This window comes from Pistacia vera, unplaced genomic scaffold, assembly GCF_008641045.1.
Source record: "Pistacia vera cultivar Batoury unplaced genomic scaffold, PisVer_v2 Contig527, whole genome shotgun sequence".
NCBI lineage: Eukaryota > Viridiplantae > Streptophyta > Magnoliopsida > Sapindales > Anacardiaceae > Pistacia > Pistacia vera.
This window is the reverse complement of record NW_022196365.1, coordinates 1-13966: the sequence shown is the minus strand read 5'-3', so window position 1 is coordinate 13966 and position 13966 is coordinate 1. Positions and strand designations below refer to the sequence as shown.

Below are 13966 nucleotides of genomic sequence, written 5' to 3'. Positions count from 1 at the left end.
TATCTACTGAACCTTAGCTCAAATGTTCGCTTAATTGAGTAAAAGAAATGACGTTTTGGGCTTTCTTTCTTTCTTTCTATTTTGTTTTTTTCGTATGTTGCAACTAGGAAGCAGTGATGGTTGACTTGGGAGGTTAGTTTTCGATAATTTGTTGTTTTCTAATCTTTTGTTTGTTTATAGGTTCTGAGTTCCCTCTTGTCGTTGCTTTAATGGACAGCCTGCTTGTCCTCTTACAAAACTCATTTCTCTTAGTGTAAGCGTATTTGTTTCTCTAATATTAAAAATCAGTAAGTGTACCTCCTGATTACAGTTACCCCCAAAGCAAAAAAATAAAAGGGAGGTCAGCTAAATTTTAAGATTTTGATTTTTTCTTGTTCTACATGACTGATACTAAAGCTTTGGATGTACTTTAGTATTTTATCGCTCTGTATAGCTAAAGGTGGTTTCTTGCTGATTCTCTGCTTCAACTTTGCAGACCTGAGGCATTTCTGGGGATTAAGAAGATTTATGAAAGAGGAGTTTATTATCTGGTAGGTTCTTGTTATCATTTTGGATTTTGAATTACTTTATGCATTGATTTATGGATTAAAACTAGTGATCATAAGAATTCTCACTTAAAAATAATTTTTTGACAAAAATAAAAAGTTTAGCTCGACGGATCTATGACTTTTGATTGGCTGAATTATTCCAATAAGCAATTACTAATGACAAAATGGCTCATCAGTGTCATTTGTATGGTAGAGATGTTTGTAGGCCTTGCAATTCAGAATGGATATCAATATTCTTACATTTGTGATAGTGTTTTATGACACATGGTTCCTTTTTGATGCATCATCAAATGTTTCCACCTAATTGTACGATAGGATAAACATTTTCAAGCTACTTCGGAATGGAAATCTATTTTTTGAAGTGGCAATACATTTTGGAAGTTTCAATTGCGAGTTGTCATCTTTTTCCCTACTTTTTGTGGCAAATTAAGTTCTTTCTACTTCCAGTCAGATTTTGCATATATGTGGAATCAGGGGATAAAAATATTAATTCCTTTCTTTGGTGTTCCTTTAACTAAGTAGTTCTTTAAAATTGAATGACTAGAACTTGTTCTGACGCAGTTTGTCTCACTTTGGTGTGACTACTTGAGATTTGTGCAAGAATATGATCAATATGTACGTGAATTTTCACCTGTTGGTATTGCGAAGGCAAAAAATCTATTCGAGCATGCTGTAACTGCTACTGGTTTGCATGTTGCTAAAGGCAGTAAAATATGGGAAGCATACAGGGAATTTGTGCAAGCCATTCTCCTTACCATAGATGAGACCAACATTAAGGTGAGAATTTATAATATATATATTAGAAACTTATTAGAAAAAGTGCCTAAAGGGGATGCAGTCTATTAATCAATTTACTTGATTATTAAAGACCAACATTTAATTGTCTACAAATAATGCAATTTGAAAGTTTAATGGATAGTTATTCTTCGTCCACAATTTGGTATGTGTTTTATCCAATGTGGTTTCTATGTTTCACTTTCTTCTTAGGATTTACTTTTCTATTACTAACATTATATATTTATGCACAAGGAATGTTGTGGGCCTCTTGCTGGCATGAATTACTCATCCAACCGTGCATTAGTAGACTACTGAGTTAAGAAATTCGTGTTTGCCTATATTCAAGCTGTACATCAGAATAGGTAGGTGACCTAGAAACCCTTTTTTTTTTTTTTTTTCCAGTTTTGTATTCTCTATATTTTTTACCAATTTGCTAGTGCATTCAGATTTTCTAAATTTGATTGCTATTTGTATGAAATAGTACCATTTATTGTGCAAGCTTCTTATGGTCAGATCGTTATATCTGAGAGGCATCCCATTTTTTGGATTTACTCTTTTTAACAATATTATTATGTTAGTTTTTTTTTTCTTGACTGTTGTAAGAGGGGTTCATCCACTTTTCTTGCCACAATCATCTTTATGTTTCCTTGTATGGTTCTAACTTTGGTTGTCTTGCACTATGTAGTGAAGTAACCATGGTTTCCAAAGATGGAAAAGCTTTTTGCTTTATACTCTTTCATTGGCTAGGAGTGATTTTGTGATACCTTATTCTTTAGAACTAAAATTTGATGAGCCTGTGAACCTGGGGTTTGATAAATGAGACTTTGCTGGTGGAGAACCGTGATTAACTTTGTAATTTGTACCATTTTTTGTGCCAATGATGACAATGTATCATTAACGAGGCTTTAGGTTTGTTTCTTGTTTATTACAGTAAAATATGTATTTCTCATGACTATTGTTTGTGCCTATGTTGACAATATTTCATTACCAAGGCTTTAGGTTTTTCTGCTGGAACTATTATCATCGTATGCTCTGTTATCATAGTATGCTTGTGAAGTTGAAGATTTAAACATGTTCTTTTCCTCTCTGTTTTGCATTAAATATTTTGGGTGCTTTTGTCTTGATCTTTTCTTGAATTTACAATATATATGTATTGTCATCTTTGAGAACATACATGGGAATTGAAGATGTTTTTTGTATTAATGGTTTTGTAGGTTATGAAAATGCAAGAGTATTTTTTTGGTAAATCACAATTGGGAATGGAAGATGGTATGCATGATGGTTTTTGTTGTTAGAATTTTTTGAATGATTGGAAAATATTAACTATTGTTCATAGTTAAATTTCCAATCATCTAGGTATTATAATGTAAAAATGATTGGTAGATATTTGTTAGGCATATGTAAAGCTTTTTGTATATGAAAGTTTATATCTTACAAAATATGATATGATATATGAAGCTTTTTGTATTAGATTTTATGGATGTAAAGGATGTGGGTGCGTATTTATTAGGCATATATGCAAACTTTTTGTATATGGAGATTCACCATCAATGAAATATTCTTTGAAAAATTAGTGTATCATTGTTTATAATTTGTATTATTAAAATAATAACGGTAACAGTTTCTATATATGTTATAATAGATATATTGATAGCACTTTCAAAATGTTATGGAAAATAATTTTGTAACATTTACTAAATACAATTAATGATACTTTGGTAGCACTTTTAACATGTTACTAAAAACTCTTTTGTAGCATTTTAACAATGTTAAGAAAAACCAATCTATAGTATTGTAAAAATGTTGCAAAAAACTAAATTGTAATAGATTAAGAATGTTACAGAAAACTTATTTATAGCTTTTTGAGAATGTTACAGAAAACTAAACTATAATAAGCTAAGAATGTTACATAAAACTTATTTATAGCATTTATATAATGTTATCAAAAATCATTCGTAACTACGAATAAGTGTTACAATATACTTAACAATAACATTTTATGGCAGTTACTGAAATGATTAGTAACATGCAAAAGTGTTACCAATGTCTACTTTTTAGTAACATGGGTTGTCACAACATTCTTATAAATGCTACCAATTACTTACAGTAATACTTTTTGCATGTTACAGTAGGTCATTTTTCTTGTAGTGAGGGTTTTTTTTTTTTTTTTTTTAAATTTATTAAAGTGTTTTTAGTATGTTAGATTGATGAGAAAATGAGACAAACTTTTGTTGTTTTTTTACCTCCTTTCTGTTTAGTAATATTGCTCTGAAATCTAACTTTTTGTTATTTAAGTATATTTTTTGTTTTGTTAAATTTTTAATCTAAATGGTTGAGTTTTGATTTTAACAATTGGATTTGGAGTTATATAACTAGAAGTTTGACTATTTCTCTAGTGATTTTAATCTATCTCTTTGTAAACTCTTATAAATTTTACTTGTATTATAGTTGTGATTGAACTCTAAATTTGTGTGGAATATTTTTAGTGAATTGTGGTTGTTGTAAATTCTTTTGATTATATTGAATTTAAGTAGACCATTAGATTCCCATGGTTTTTTGCTCTCTTCACATTGAAGAGGTTTTTCCACGTCAAAAATTTATTGTGTTTCCTTGTGAATTGAATGTAATTTTCAACACATTTGCTCAAGCTTTTGCATCTCGTAGATTTATTTAAGTGGAAAAGTATTATGTTATTGCATCATTTTCTTTCAACTTCTTGATATTATCTTTTTTTCATTTGCTCAAAGTTTGGTAGTTTTTTAAAAGTTTTCAATAGTTGATTAACAAATAATGATGGAGCCATAGAGGCTCCCCTGGGTAAAAATAATCTTGGGCCCATCCCTGAATACACTCATTCTTTATAATAAATTTTTGTTTTAATTTTTAACATGTAATCTTACATAAACCATAACTCATTTAACCTTTTGTTTTATTTCAAATATTTGTTTTTTGAAGAAAATATAATAATAAAACTATGGAAAAAGTAATCACACAATATGATGAATTTGATCTCAAGAAGAAAAAATAAGTTCTAAATTTGAAATTAGGAAATTGGGCATAAAGGTATGAACAAAACTACCCAATTAAGTTTGAAATTGGGAAAATTGTGTAAAATGAAAAACCTAATTAAGTTTGAAATTATGGAAAATAAATCTAATTAAGCATAAGAAGGCTATTTCCGATTTTAAATAGGGTTTAAGGAGATTTTTTAAATTATAGAAGACGTCTATTTAATAACAATGGATATTACCATGAAACAAAAGGGTTCACAAATCACTCACTATCAAGGCCACCACTATGAAACAAAAAGGAGGCAAGAACTTGATATTGGGTCTGGGTCTGCTATGATTGGTCTATAATAAACTCACTACAATTGTGGGCTTGATTGAATGAGAATATGTTGATGCAATGCAGGCCTGTAAAAATACTAAGATTAGGGTTTACCTTTGAAATGGTTCATGTCTAAGAAATCCAACGGTTATCCATACCACCAAAATAAAATAAGAATAAAGAAAATCTCATTAAATCCAATATATATCATTATACATTTAATTTTTGGCAAGAAAAATATATTCAATTAGGTGAAGGTGCCACTTTAACCTCATATTATTCGGTCTAACCCAGATCAAACGAATTAGCTTCTAGCCTCAGAAATATGTATTTTCCACATCTAGCTCATAAAGTTTGCACCGCTGTATAGGATGCCTTACGCAGGATCTCTACGCGGACTAAAATATAAAAATACATATAAGAATTTTTTTTTTTTCTTTTTTTATTAAATGCCGATGGATAAGACGTTTGATTTTTCAAAAGTTAACAAGAGGGCATGGGCCTTGACTGGATTATAATTCAACCTAATACGTGCATGCCTAAGTAATGCCGCCGCACATTGCCAAATCAAAGGTGACAACATCATTTTTCATCCACTTCCATTCTAATTATAAGTTTAATTTCTGAAAATATATCATCTTATTTCTGATTGATTTGTGGTTTGAGCAGCCAATTAATGAAGACGGCTTAAACTAAAATTGAATTTAATCGATACAATTTATTTTTATATCCATTCAATCGTTGAACAACATAAATTTATACACGGTCAAATTCCAACAAAATCAATATCTACTTTCAGATAATAATAAAAAAATGCTTTTGTTGACTGCATAAACTGGTACCCTGGGCCCTGGCTGGGTAGTATGGCTGAAATACATTTTCCCACTCTGTTTTGTGGAGGAACACTTAGCCTCCCCTGGTTTTGGAAACTGACAATGTGGCACTCATTATTAGTCTCCATCGACCTATATTTTTCATTGTCCAGTTTTGACAGTGAAATACTCTTTTTACCCTTATTTTTGCATTGCCCCAATTAATAAGTATTGTTGATGTGTGATTTTGACACCAACGAAATGCACGTGTGAAGCGCTGAGCTGACTCAGAAGACACACGTGAATATAAAGAAAAGAGGATAAATGCAATGAGAAAAGCGTTTTTAAAATGCTTCGGATGCTAAGAAAGTAAGTCCTACGTCCACTGTTATATTATTAATGATAGGGGTCAGATCGCGTGAGCTGACTGACCTTCAAATGATAGTACAAGAAAAAAAATGCTTTTGTATTACAGAAAGAATAGCTAATCAAGAATAAAAATGAGCAAATCCTTTGAATGAGAGAGGAACTCTCAATTTATAGTGGGATGTATTGAGCTAATGATTACTGAATCTGTGAGTTGGTGGGATTATCTGTGCAAATCCTTCTTTATGTCACATTACTCACCTTCTAGAGTGATTTACGCGATTTGGCGCAGGGATTGGACACGTGGGATCACCACAGCTTCTGGCTGGTCTGGCGCGCACCCACTATTCTGACAGAAGCAGGCTGCAGGTATACCCATGTTCTGACTTTTGCAGGCTGACTGGACATTACGTCAGCCCTATATTTTTCAGGCATAACAAGTATTAAAATCCAAAATTAATGATAATCTTGATTATTCGACTAAGAACACATAAATCTCAACCACAAATTAAGAAGAACTAACAATCTTATACCAAACAAAGACAAAAACTAATTAATAATGATCAAACTAATAGTTATCATCTAGATTAATCTCCACAAAATTACCTCTCTTCATCTCAATTAAACAAAATATATTAAACTATATTCATCTGTTCAAATTAATTGAAATACACAAAATCATAACATATTCATCCACCACCTCCTTTAAACTCACCAAATTATGTACTTATAACAATAACAATATAAATAACAATAATAAACCATGAGTCTATAATAAAAACGACCAAAAGAGTACAGTAGGCAAACTACACATTCCTAGTTCATAATTTCTAAAAAATTTCTTTAATCCTAGAAACCATAAATCAAATTAGGGGCGGATCCAAAGTATGTTGAGGGTGGGCCATGGCTCACCCTCAATTTTTTTTTAAAAAATTTTTAATATGTAATTTTTTTTTCTTTTTTTTGACAATTTCGAATAAAAAAACAAAATATAAATGTTATATGTCATTAGTTTTTATTTTAACCTACCTTAACAGAAATTTATGGATTTGCTACTGAATAATCAATGCTTAGTCTAAGTGAAAAGAGTGACTTGACTATGAGATAATTTGGTTTTATTTTTTTTTAAATTGTTTCGTGTTTAGGTAGGGTTAAATTAATTTTTAAGGTTAACCTTATATGTGTGAAGTAAAATTACATTAATATCTATTTACTGTTAAACTTAACGTTTGCCTTTCTAAAATAGGTGATACTTTGATAATTTCTAAATCTAGGGTTGGAAAAATTTCACGAAACATGGGGTGGGAAAATGATATTCAGCCTATATTATTAAAAGCCAACTTTGCTGGTAACAGAAATAAGTGTCAAACTTATTTTAAAATCTATATTACAAATCAGTTTCGAGTTTAAAGCTTTTCTATAAAAAAACCCAACCAACAGCAAAATCTATTTTCATTGATCCTATCTCTCTCTACATTCTCTTTCTCTCGATGGCCACTCCATCTTCAGCTTCTAATATCATTCTAAACTATCCAATCGATCAAATTTTCGACCTGGACGAGGCTTTAACTATGACTGCAGCAAACACTTGGTCCCCAGAAGAATTGTCAAAGGATTCAAGCCATCGAATCACGGAACCGAACACCAGTTTGACATCAAAGTTGCAAACTGTATCAACTGCAGGCGTTTGTGCGGTGTGCATGGAAGGTTTTGGGTCGGAATTTCCCGGTAAGCAGGTCATATGTGGGCACGTGTTTCATGATATTTGTATCGCCATGTGGGTTTCCAACTGCAATTCTTGTCCTCTGTGTCGGAGTATTTGCATAATCTCGGGCCAAGATTAACCAGAAATCTATCAGTGTTTCTTTCAAGGTATGTTTCGGTTGAATAAATATAATATTTTATTGTTGTCAATGAAAGTGACCCCCGACTGTTTATGAATGCACAATAAATGGGGAGCATTGTTTTTTTTAAAGTCAATACGTGCTACCTTCAATTTCGGTGTAGTATTATTTATAATTATGTGTATTATTCCATTAAATATTCAAAATACGAGTAAGGGGTTTCAATCAAGATATGTCACGAATCTCACTGTCTTTACTGGTGTATTTGGTTCAAATAATATTGGATTACTAAAAAATTAGGAATGTGTTTGGCTTATTATTTCTGTCCATATTTTCAATCATATTCTCTAAATAATGTTTGGCATATTATTCTAGAAATATTACCCTGTATTTTTTAATTACTTTTAGACCTCATAAGATTATTAATTTCATTAAATACCCTCTAAAATAAAAGTTTAAAAATTAATAAAAACACCCCCGTGACCCATACTTGCTAGATTTCGGTAACCACCGTCGGTGGTAGCCGGAATCTACCACAACGGTGAATTACTAGCCGAAACTGGTCGGTAATTCACCAATCTGGCCTTTTCCAGCCAGATCCATAGTGGATCTAGTAGGAAAAGGCCAGATCTAGTCGTTAGCGACGGCCAAAGAAATGGCCGTCGTTAACGGTCAACAATTTAAAATGGCTATCGTTTTGGCCTTTTCCGGTCATCGACGGCTACAACAGGCCATAACGACGCGTTACGACACAGATTCAACCGGTCTATGTCGTAACGCGATTTTCCTGCCAGATTCCGGCAGTGGTGGCCATAATCTGGCACTGCGGGTGGTGGGGGTATTTTTGTCATTTTATATGTTGGGGTGTTTAATAAATTAGTAAACCTATGGGCTTTTTTATAAATTTTTAAATTTTACCTTGTAATACTTCCCTATTCAACTACCAAATATTATTCATAAAATCCTATCCAAAATAATAAACCAAAAGCACCCTAGATTATCTTGAAGATTATTGAGAATCTTTAGGAAAATGTGTTTGGTTAGTTGATAGATATGTTATATTAATATGTTTGGTTAAGAGAAATAAATTAGTGGTTATGTTATTTAAATTACTAAAATATCCTCTAATTAATTGAGGTGGGGGTGGTAGCTTGGGTGGGTTGCAATTTGTTTTGAATTCAAGAGTAATTTTATCAAAAAAGTTAATTAATTGGGATGAAATAGTGAAAGTCATATTCGTGTAAATTAATTTAAAAATAAGAGTATTATTATCCGAAAATTTTAGTAATAAAGGATAAAAAAAAAATTATTTTGATAATCTTACAATACCTAAGAAAATTGAGGTAATCAGATTACCTCCAATATTACCAACAGTAATTACTATTGGTATTTAAAGATTACTAAAATCTTATATTACTTAATAATTAAATATAGTAATAAAACAATATAAGATGACATAACTCAATAATCTCATATAACCTCCAACCAAACGACCCTTATTTGAAGGGCTACTAATTAGTTTGGTTTATTCCCTCGTGAAAATTGCGTGGGAATTCTCAATTCTATACCACTGAATTGGGCTGAGTTTAAAGGTCTCAAGACTAGCATTAATATGGCCATATGTATGAAATGATATTAATTGGATCCAACTACTTTTAAACTCAACCTGGAAGCATTGGGCTGAATAACATCGAGCCATTTTTCTGGCTGGATCCATCTCATAACCTAGCTAAGCCGGTCCCCAGCAATGCATTTTTGACAGAATTTTGTCATCCACTTATTTATTTATCAACTAGTATGTGATAAGTACCACCAATTCAAAAGATGAGTCTATGATATTGTAAATCCTTTTTTTTTTTTTTTTTTCAGAAGAGTGTTTTCCATTTTTTAGTTATTTATGTGATTTTAACAAAACAAATATAATAAATGAATAAACATGAAATAATTAGTTATTTCAAGTTGTTGAAGCTAAACATTTAATGTTAGTAAGGCATTAAAAAAAAAAAAGAAAAAAGGTAATCTCTTTTTTTTTTATTATTATTATGATTGGGAGAATTTTTGACCGCACCTCAAACTCATTTTTTTATGTTCGAGAGTGCTTAGGTCAACTTAAACACATTTCAAGCTAGAAGTTAGAATCTTTTGAATAATTCACTCAAAACAAAAGTTTCTATCAAACCTCTCGATCATCCAGAAATAATTAAATAATCTCCGTTTTCACGAAGAATACCCACCTGGCCACCTCTCTTCGCTTTTTATTCTATATCATAAGAGACTTTAACTCTCCTTATCAATCAATAAACTGAGTTTCAAAGGTTTGCAACTTCTTCTTCTTCTACTTAATTATAAACCCCCCAATTCAGTTTCTTAGTTGAATTGAAGAATACATTTTTCTTTGAAAATGGTTAATTGCTACAAATTTATAGGTCTTGTTTGGGTCAATAGTGGGTCTCATTATCTCAAACGTAATTATTGCGAAAAGAGTGATAAATTCAATGATAATGACTCGTGATTGATTCATGATGTTGGTTTTAAAAAGAAGGGTGTTTGTGTTTTGATCTCCCAACTTGAAGCTACATAAAAAAAAAGGTGGTTATGGTTACAATCCATTTGGTCCATTTCTAGGAAAATTACAGCCAATTTACTCTTCAATGGTACATTCTTTTTCAACTAGCTTCTGCTATTCTCATTTCCTAGAAACACAACAACGTGTACGAAGGGTCAGAGACTTGCAAAGAATAACGAAAACCACTCAACAAACCTACCCTCACCATAATCTTCAAATTTTAGAATATAAATTATTCAAACAAATAAATGGAGGGGCCATGGCGATCATAGCAGCAGGCAGGCAACAGCTTAACCCCACGACAACGCTTTAATTACAACTCTCTTTTCTATAAATTTTCATCTTCAGCTTCTCATACTCTGCTCTTCACCTACAAAAAAACACACCAACTCACTAACAAGAATTACCAAACCATAAAATGGAAAAACAGGGACCGGTTAAAAATGGCGCTGAACCATGTCCCGCCACTAACAGAGTCTCGCTCCTTAACTGCATCGATCTCTCCAGCTCTGACATTCACCAATCCGTTTCTCTCATCAAACAGGTCCTCTTCATATCATTTTTAATAAAAACAAAATCAATCCATACATTTTCTTNCCGTTTTCACGAAGAATACCCACCTGGCCACCTCTCTTCGCTTTTTATTCTATATCATAAGAGACTTTAACTCTCCTTATCAATCAATAAACTGAGTTTCAAAGGTTTGCAACTTCTTCTTCTTCTACTTAATTATAAACCCTCCAATTCAGTTTCTTATTTGAATTGAAGAATACATTTTTCTTTGAAAATGGTTAATTGAGACAAATTTATAGGTCTTGTTTGGGTCAATAGTGGGTCTCATTATCTCAAACGTAATTATTGCGAAAAGAGTGATAAATTCAATGATAATGACTCGTGATTGATTCATGATGTTGGTTTTAAAAAGAAGGGTGTTTGTGTTTTGATCTCCCAACTTGAAGCTACATAAAAAAAAAGGTGGTTATGGTTACAATCCATTTGGTCCATTTCTAGGAAAATTACAGCCAATTTACTCTTCAATGGTACATTCTTTTTCAACTAGCTTCTGCTATTCTCATTTCCTAGAAACACAACAACGTGTACGAAGGGTCAAAGACTTGCAAAGAATAACGAAAACCACTCAACAAACCTACCCTCACCATAATCTTCAAATTTTAGAATATAAATTATTCAAACAAATAAATGGAGGGGCCATGGCGATCATAGCAGCAGGCAGGCAACAGCTTAACCCCACGACAACGCTTTCATTACAACTCTCTTTTCTATAAATTTTCATCTTCAGCTTCTCATACTCTGCTCTTCACCTACAAAAAAACACACCAACTCACTAACAAGAATTACCAAACCATAAAATGGAAAAACAGGGACCGGTTAAAAATGGCGCTGAACCATGTCCCGCCACTGACAGAGTCTCGCTCCTTAACTGCATCGATCTCTCCAGCTCTGACATTCACCAATCCGTTTCTCTCCTCAAACAGGTCCTCTTCATCTCATTTTTAATAAAAACAAAATCAATCCATACATTTTCTTTTTCTTTTTTATTTAATTTGTGTATATGATTTTCCAGGCATGCTTGGATTGTGGATTCTTCTACGTGATTAATCATGGGATAAGTCAAGAATTCATGGACGAGGTTTTTGGTATGAGTAAAAGGTTTTTTGAATTGCCATTGAATGAGAAAATGAAGCTTTTAAGGAACGAGAAACACAGAGGTTACACACCTGTTCTTGATGAGCTTCTTGACCCTGATAATCAAGTACATGGTTAGTTGTTTTCCCTTCAACTTCTTTCTTTCTTTTTTTCAGTGTCAATGAAAGTTCTGATCGTTTATTTTTTATATGAATTTTTGGTAGTAGGAGATTATAAGGAGGGATATTACATAGGTGTTGAAGTACCTGAAGGTGACCCTGAAGCAGAAAAGCCCTTTTATGGTCCAAATGTGTGGCCTGCACCAGGTCACTTTATCAATTCACTGGTCTGGAGTAAAATTTATTTAGATGACTTTTGTTCAGAAACAATTTTTATTTTTGGAATATTTTGCTTTTCTTAGATGTTTTGCCTGGATGGAGGGACACAATGGAGAGATTTCATCGAGAAGCTTTGTAAGTTGTGGCAAACATATAGAAGTCTTTTAATTTACATGCATATGAGTTAATTTTTCCTTTATGGTGTTAGTAGAGTTTCAGATACTAAAGGCTATTTTACTGTCTATTCATTTCTGTCTTCAACTATTGAAATATACTTGATCTATTATTTATGTGCATTCAGAGAGGTGGCTAAAGCAGTTGCAAGGATAATAGCCCTTGCACTTGATTTAGAGGTTGATTTTTTTGATAAGCCTGAAATGCTTGGAGAGCCTATTGCTACCTTGAGGCTACTACACTATGAAGGTGAAATTCTAAAATTGGAAGGCCAATGAATTCCATTATAGACCTGACACCATTGCGCTATTAAAATGACTTCAGTGTTGTTAATTTATTCTTTTCTTTCGTTTAGGTCAAGTTTCTGATCCTGTGAAAGGAATATATGGAGCTGGGGCACATTCAGACTTCGGTTTGGTTACCCTCTTAGCAACAGACGATGTGTTAGGTCTTCAAGTATGAATAATGCCCTAAAATGTGACCATATTTTTCATTTTGTATTAAGCTACTGACAGTTTTAGATTAATCATAGATATGCAAGGATAAGGACGCTAAACCTCAGACATGGGAATATGTAGCACCAGTAAAAGGGTGAGTCAGGTTAATATATGTTTATTTAATTGTTAACACTCTATCGGTGATTAGTGTATTACTGCATGTTGAATACTCTTTCAAGATTCATGATTAGTTGTCATGATCAGATTTTCTGCTAAGAGCCCCTTCACATCTCCTAGCAGTAAACATCCAAAGGGAACATAATTAAACCCTGGGCCCTGAAAACTATTCTTCTTCTTGGTTGAAGAAGTAGTTTACCGATGTAGCACTATATGTATCGTACTTTAACCTTTCTTGTTTTTCATCAATTATGTCTTCATTTTGAGTATCCCTTCCATGAGTGATTTTTTGTTATTGTAGATAATTTTTTTCTTAAATTGTACTTTGATCAAATTTTCCTTTTTGAGATTCTTATTTTTTATTTTGTAATAATCTGGTGGAGATCCCGTATATATATGTACTGCACTGGTTGTGATGCATACCAGTAATTCTGTAAATCATGATCTTTCTTTAATAAAAAATCCTTTCAATATTCTGTTAAATTTTGGTTTACAATGTTTGGACTCCAATTCTAGTACTTTCCCTGTTATCTTTCTAGGTGGTGTATCTTTAGATAGTTGTAAAGACTAATGTACAGACATTAAGGCATACATAATACTAAATGCATTCTGTTAATACAATGTGATGTTTTATCAAAATGCATACTGGTAAGAATTTTAGATTAAACTGCCTTGGTGACAGTATAGTGACAGGCTTTGTATTTTGGGGTAATGACATCCTTTCACTATGGCTTATCTTTACAGATCATTTATTGTGAATCTTGGTGACATGCTGGAGCGGTGGAGCAACTGTATATTCAAGTAATGGTTTAGATTATTCTTACATTTTATTCTTTACAAGATATGAGTGAATTTACGGCTTCACAAGGCAGTCAGGACGACTTACCTGTAGTTACATTAATCATGAATAATAATTAACCTTAAACTTTGTTTGTTTTACATTTGGGTGT

General features: G+C 32.2%; 1 protein-coding gene across 4 annotated transcripts; it reads left to right on the top strand.

Annotated features, from left to right (window-relative positions):
• Positions 1-10325: 10325 nt before the first annotated feature.
• Positions 10326-13960, top strand: LOC116107094 (2-oxoglutarate-Fe(II) type oxidoreductase hxnY-like). 4 transcript variants are annotated; one of them, XM_031393387.1, is made up of 8 exons: positions 10326-10787; positions 11829-12024; positions 12115-12216; positions 12312-12363; positions 12530-12651; positions 12758-12858; positions 12935-12993; positions 13761-13960. In XM_031393387.1, exons 1-8 carry the CDS (start codon positions 10662-10664, stop codon positions 13819-13821), a joined length of 819 nt encoding a protein of 272 aa, XP_031249247.1. In that variant the 5' UTR covers positions 10326-10661; the 3' UTR covers positions 13822-13960. The 4 variants fall into 4 exon arrangements, with proteins under 4 accessions (XP_031249247.1, XP_031249249.1, XP_031249248.1 ...); XM_031393389.1 differs by having other exon boundaries at positions 10330-10787; positions 12118-12216; positions 13761-13958; XM_031393388.1 differs by lacking the exon at positions 10326-10787 and adding an exon at positions 11514-11739 and having other exon boundaries at positions 12118-12216.
• The last annotated feature ends 6 nt before the right edge of the window (positions 13961-13966 follow it).

Excerpts from the sequence above, each read along its gene's own strand:
- LOC116107094 (XM_031393387.1), top strand. The coding sequence starts at position 10,662 with ATGGAAAAACAGGGACCGGTTAAAAATGGCGCTGAACCATGTCCCGCC. Across the intron at positions 12,364-12,529 it reads AGATTTCATCGAGAAGCTTT|AGAGGTGGCTAAAGCAGTTG; the intron begins GTAAGTTGTGGC and ends ATGTGCATTCAG. Across the intron at positions 12,652-12,757 it reads GAGGCTACTACACTATGAAG|GTCAAGTTTCTGATCCTGTG; the intron begins GTGAAATTCTAA and ends TCTTTCGTTTAG.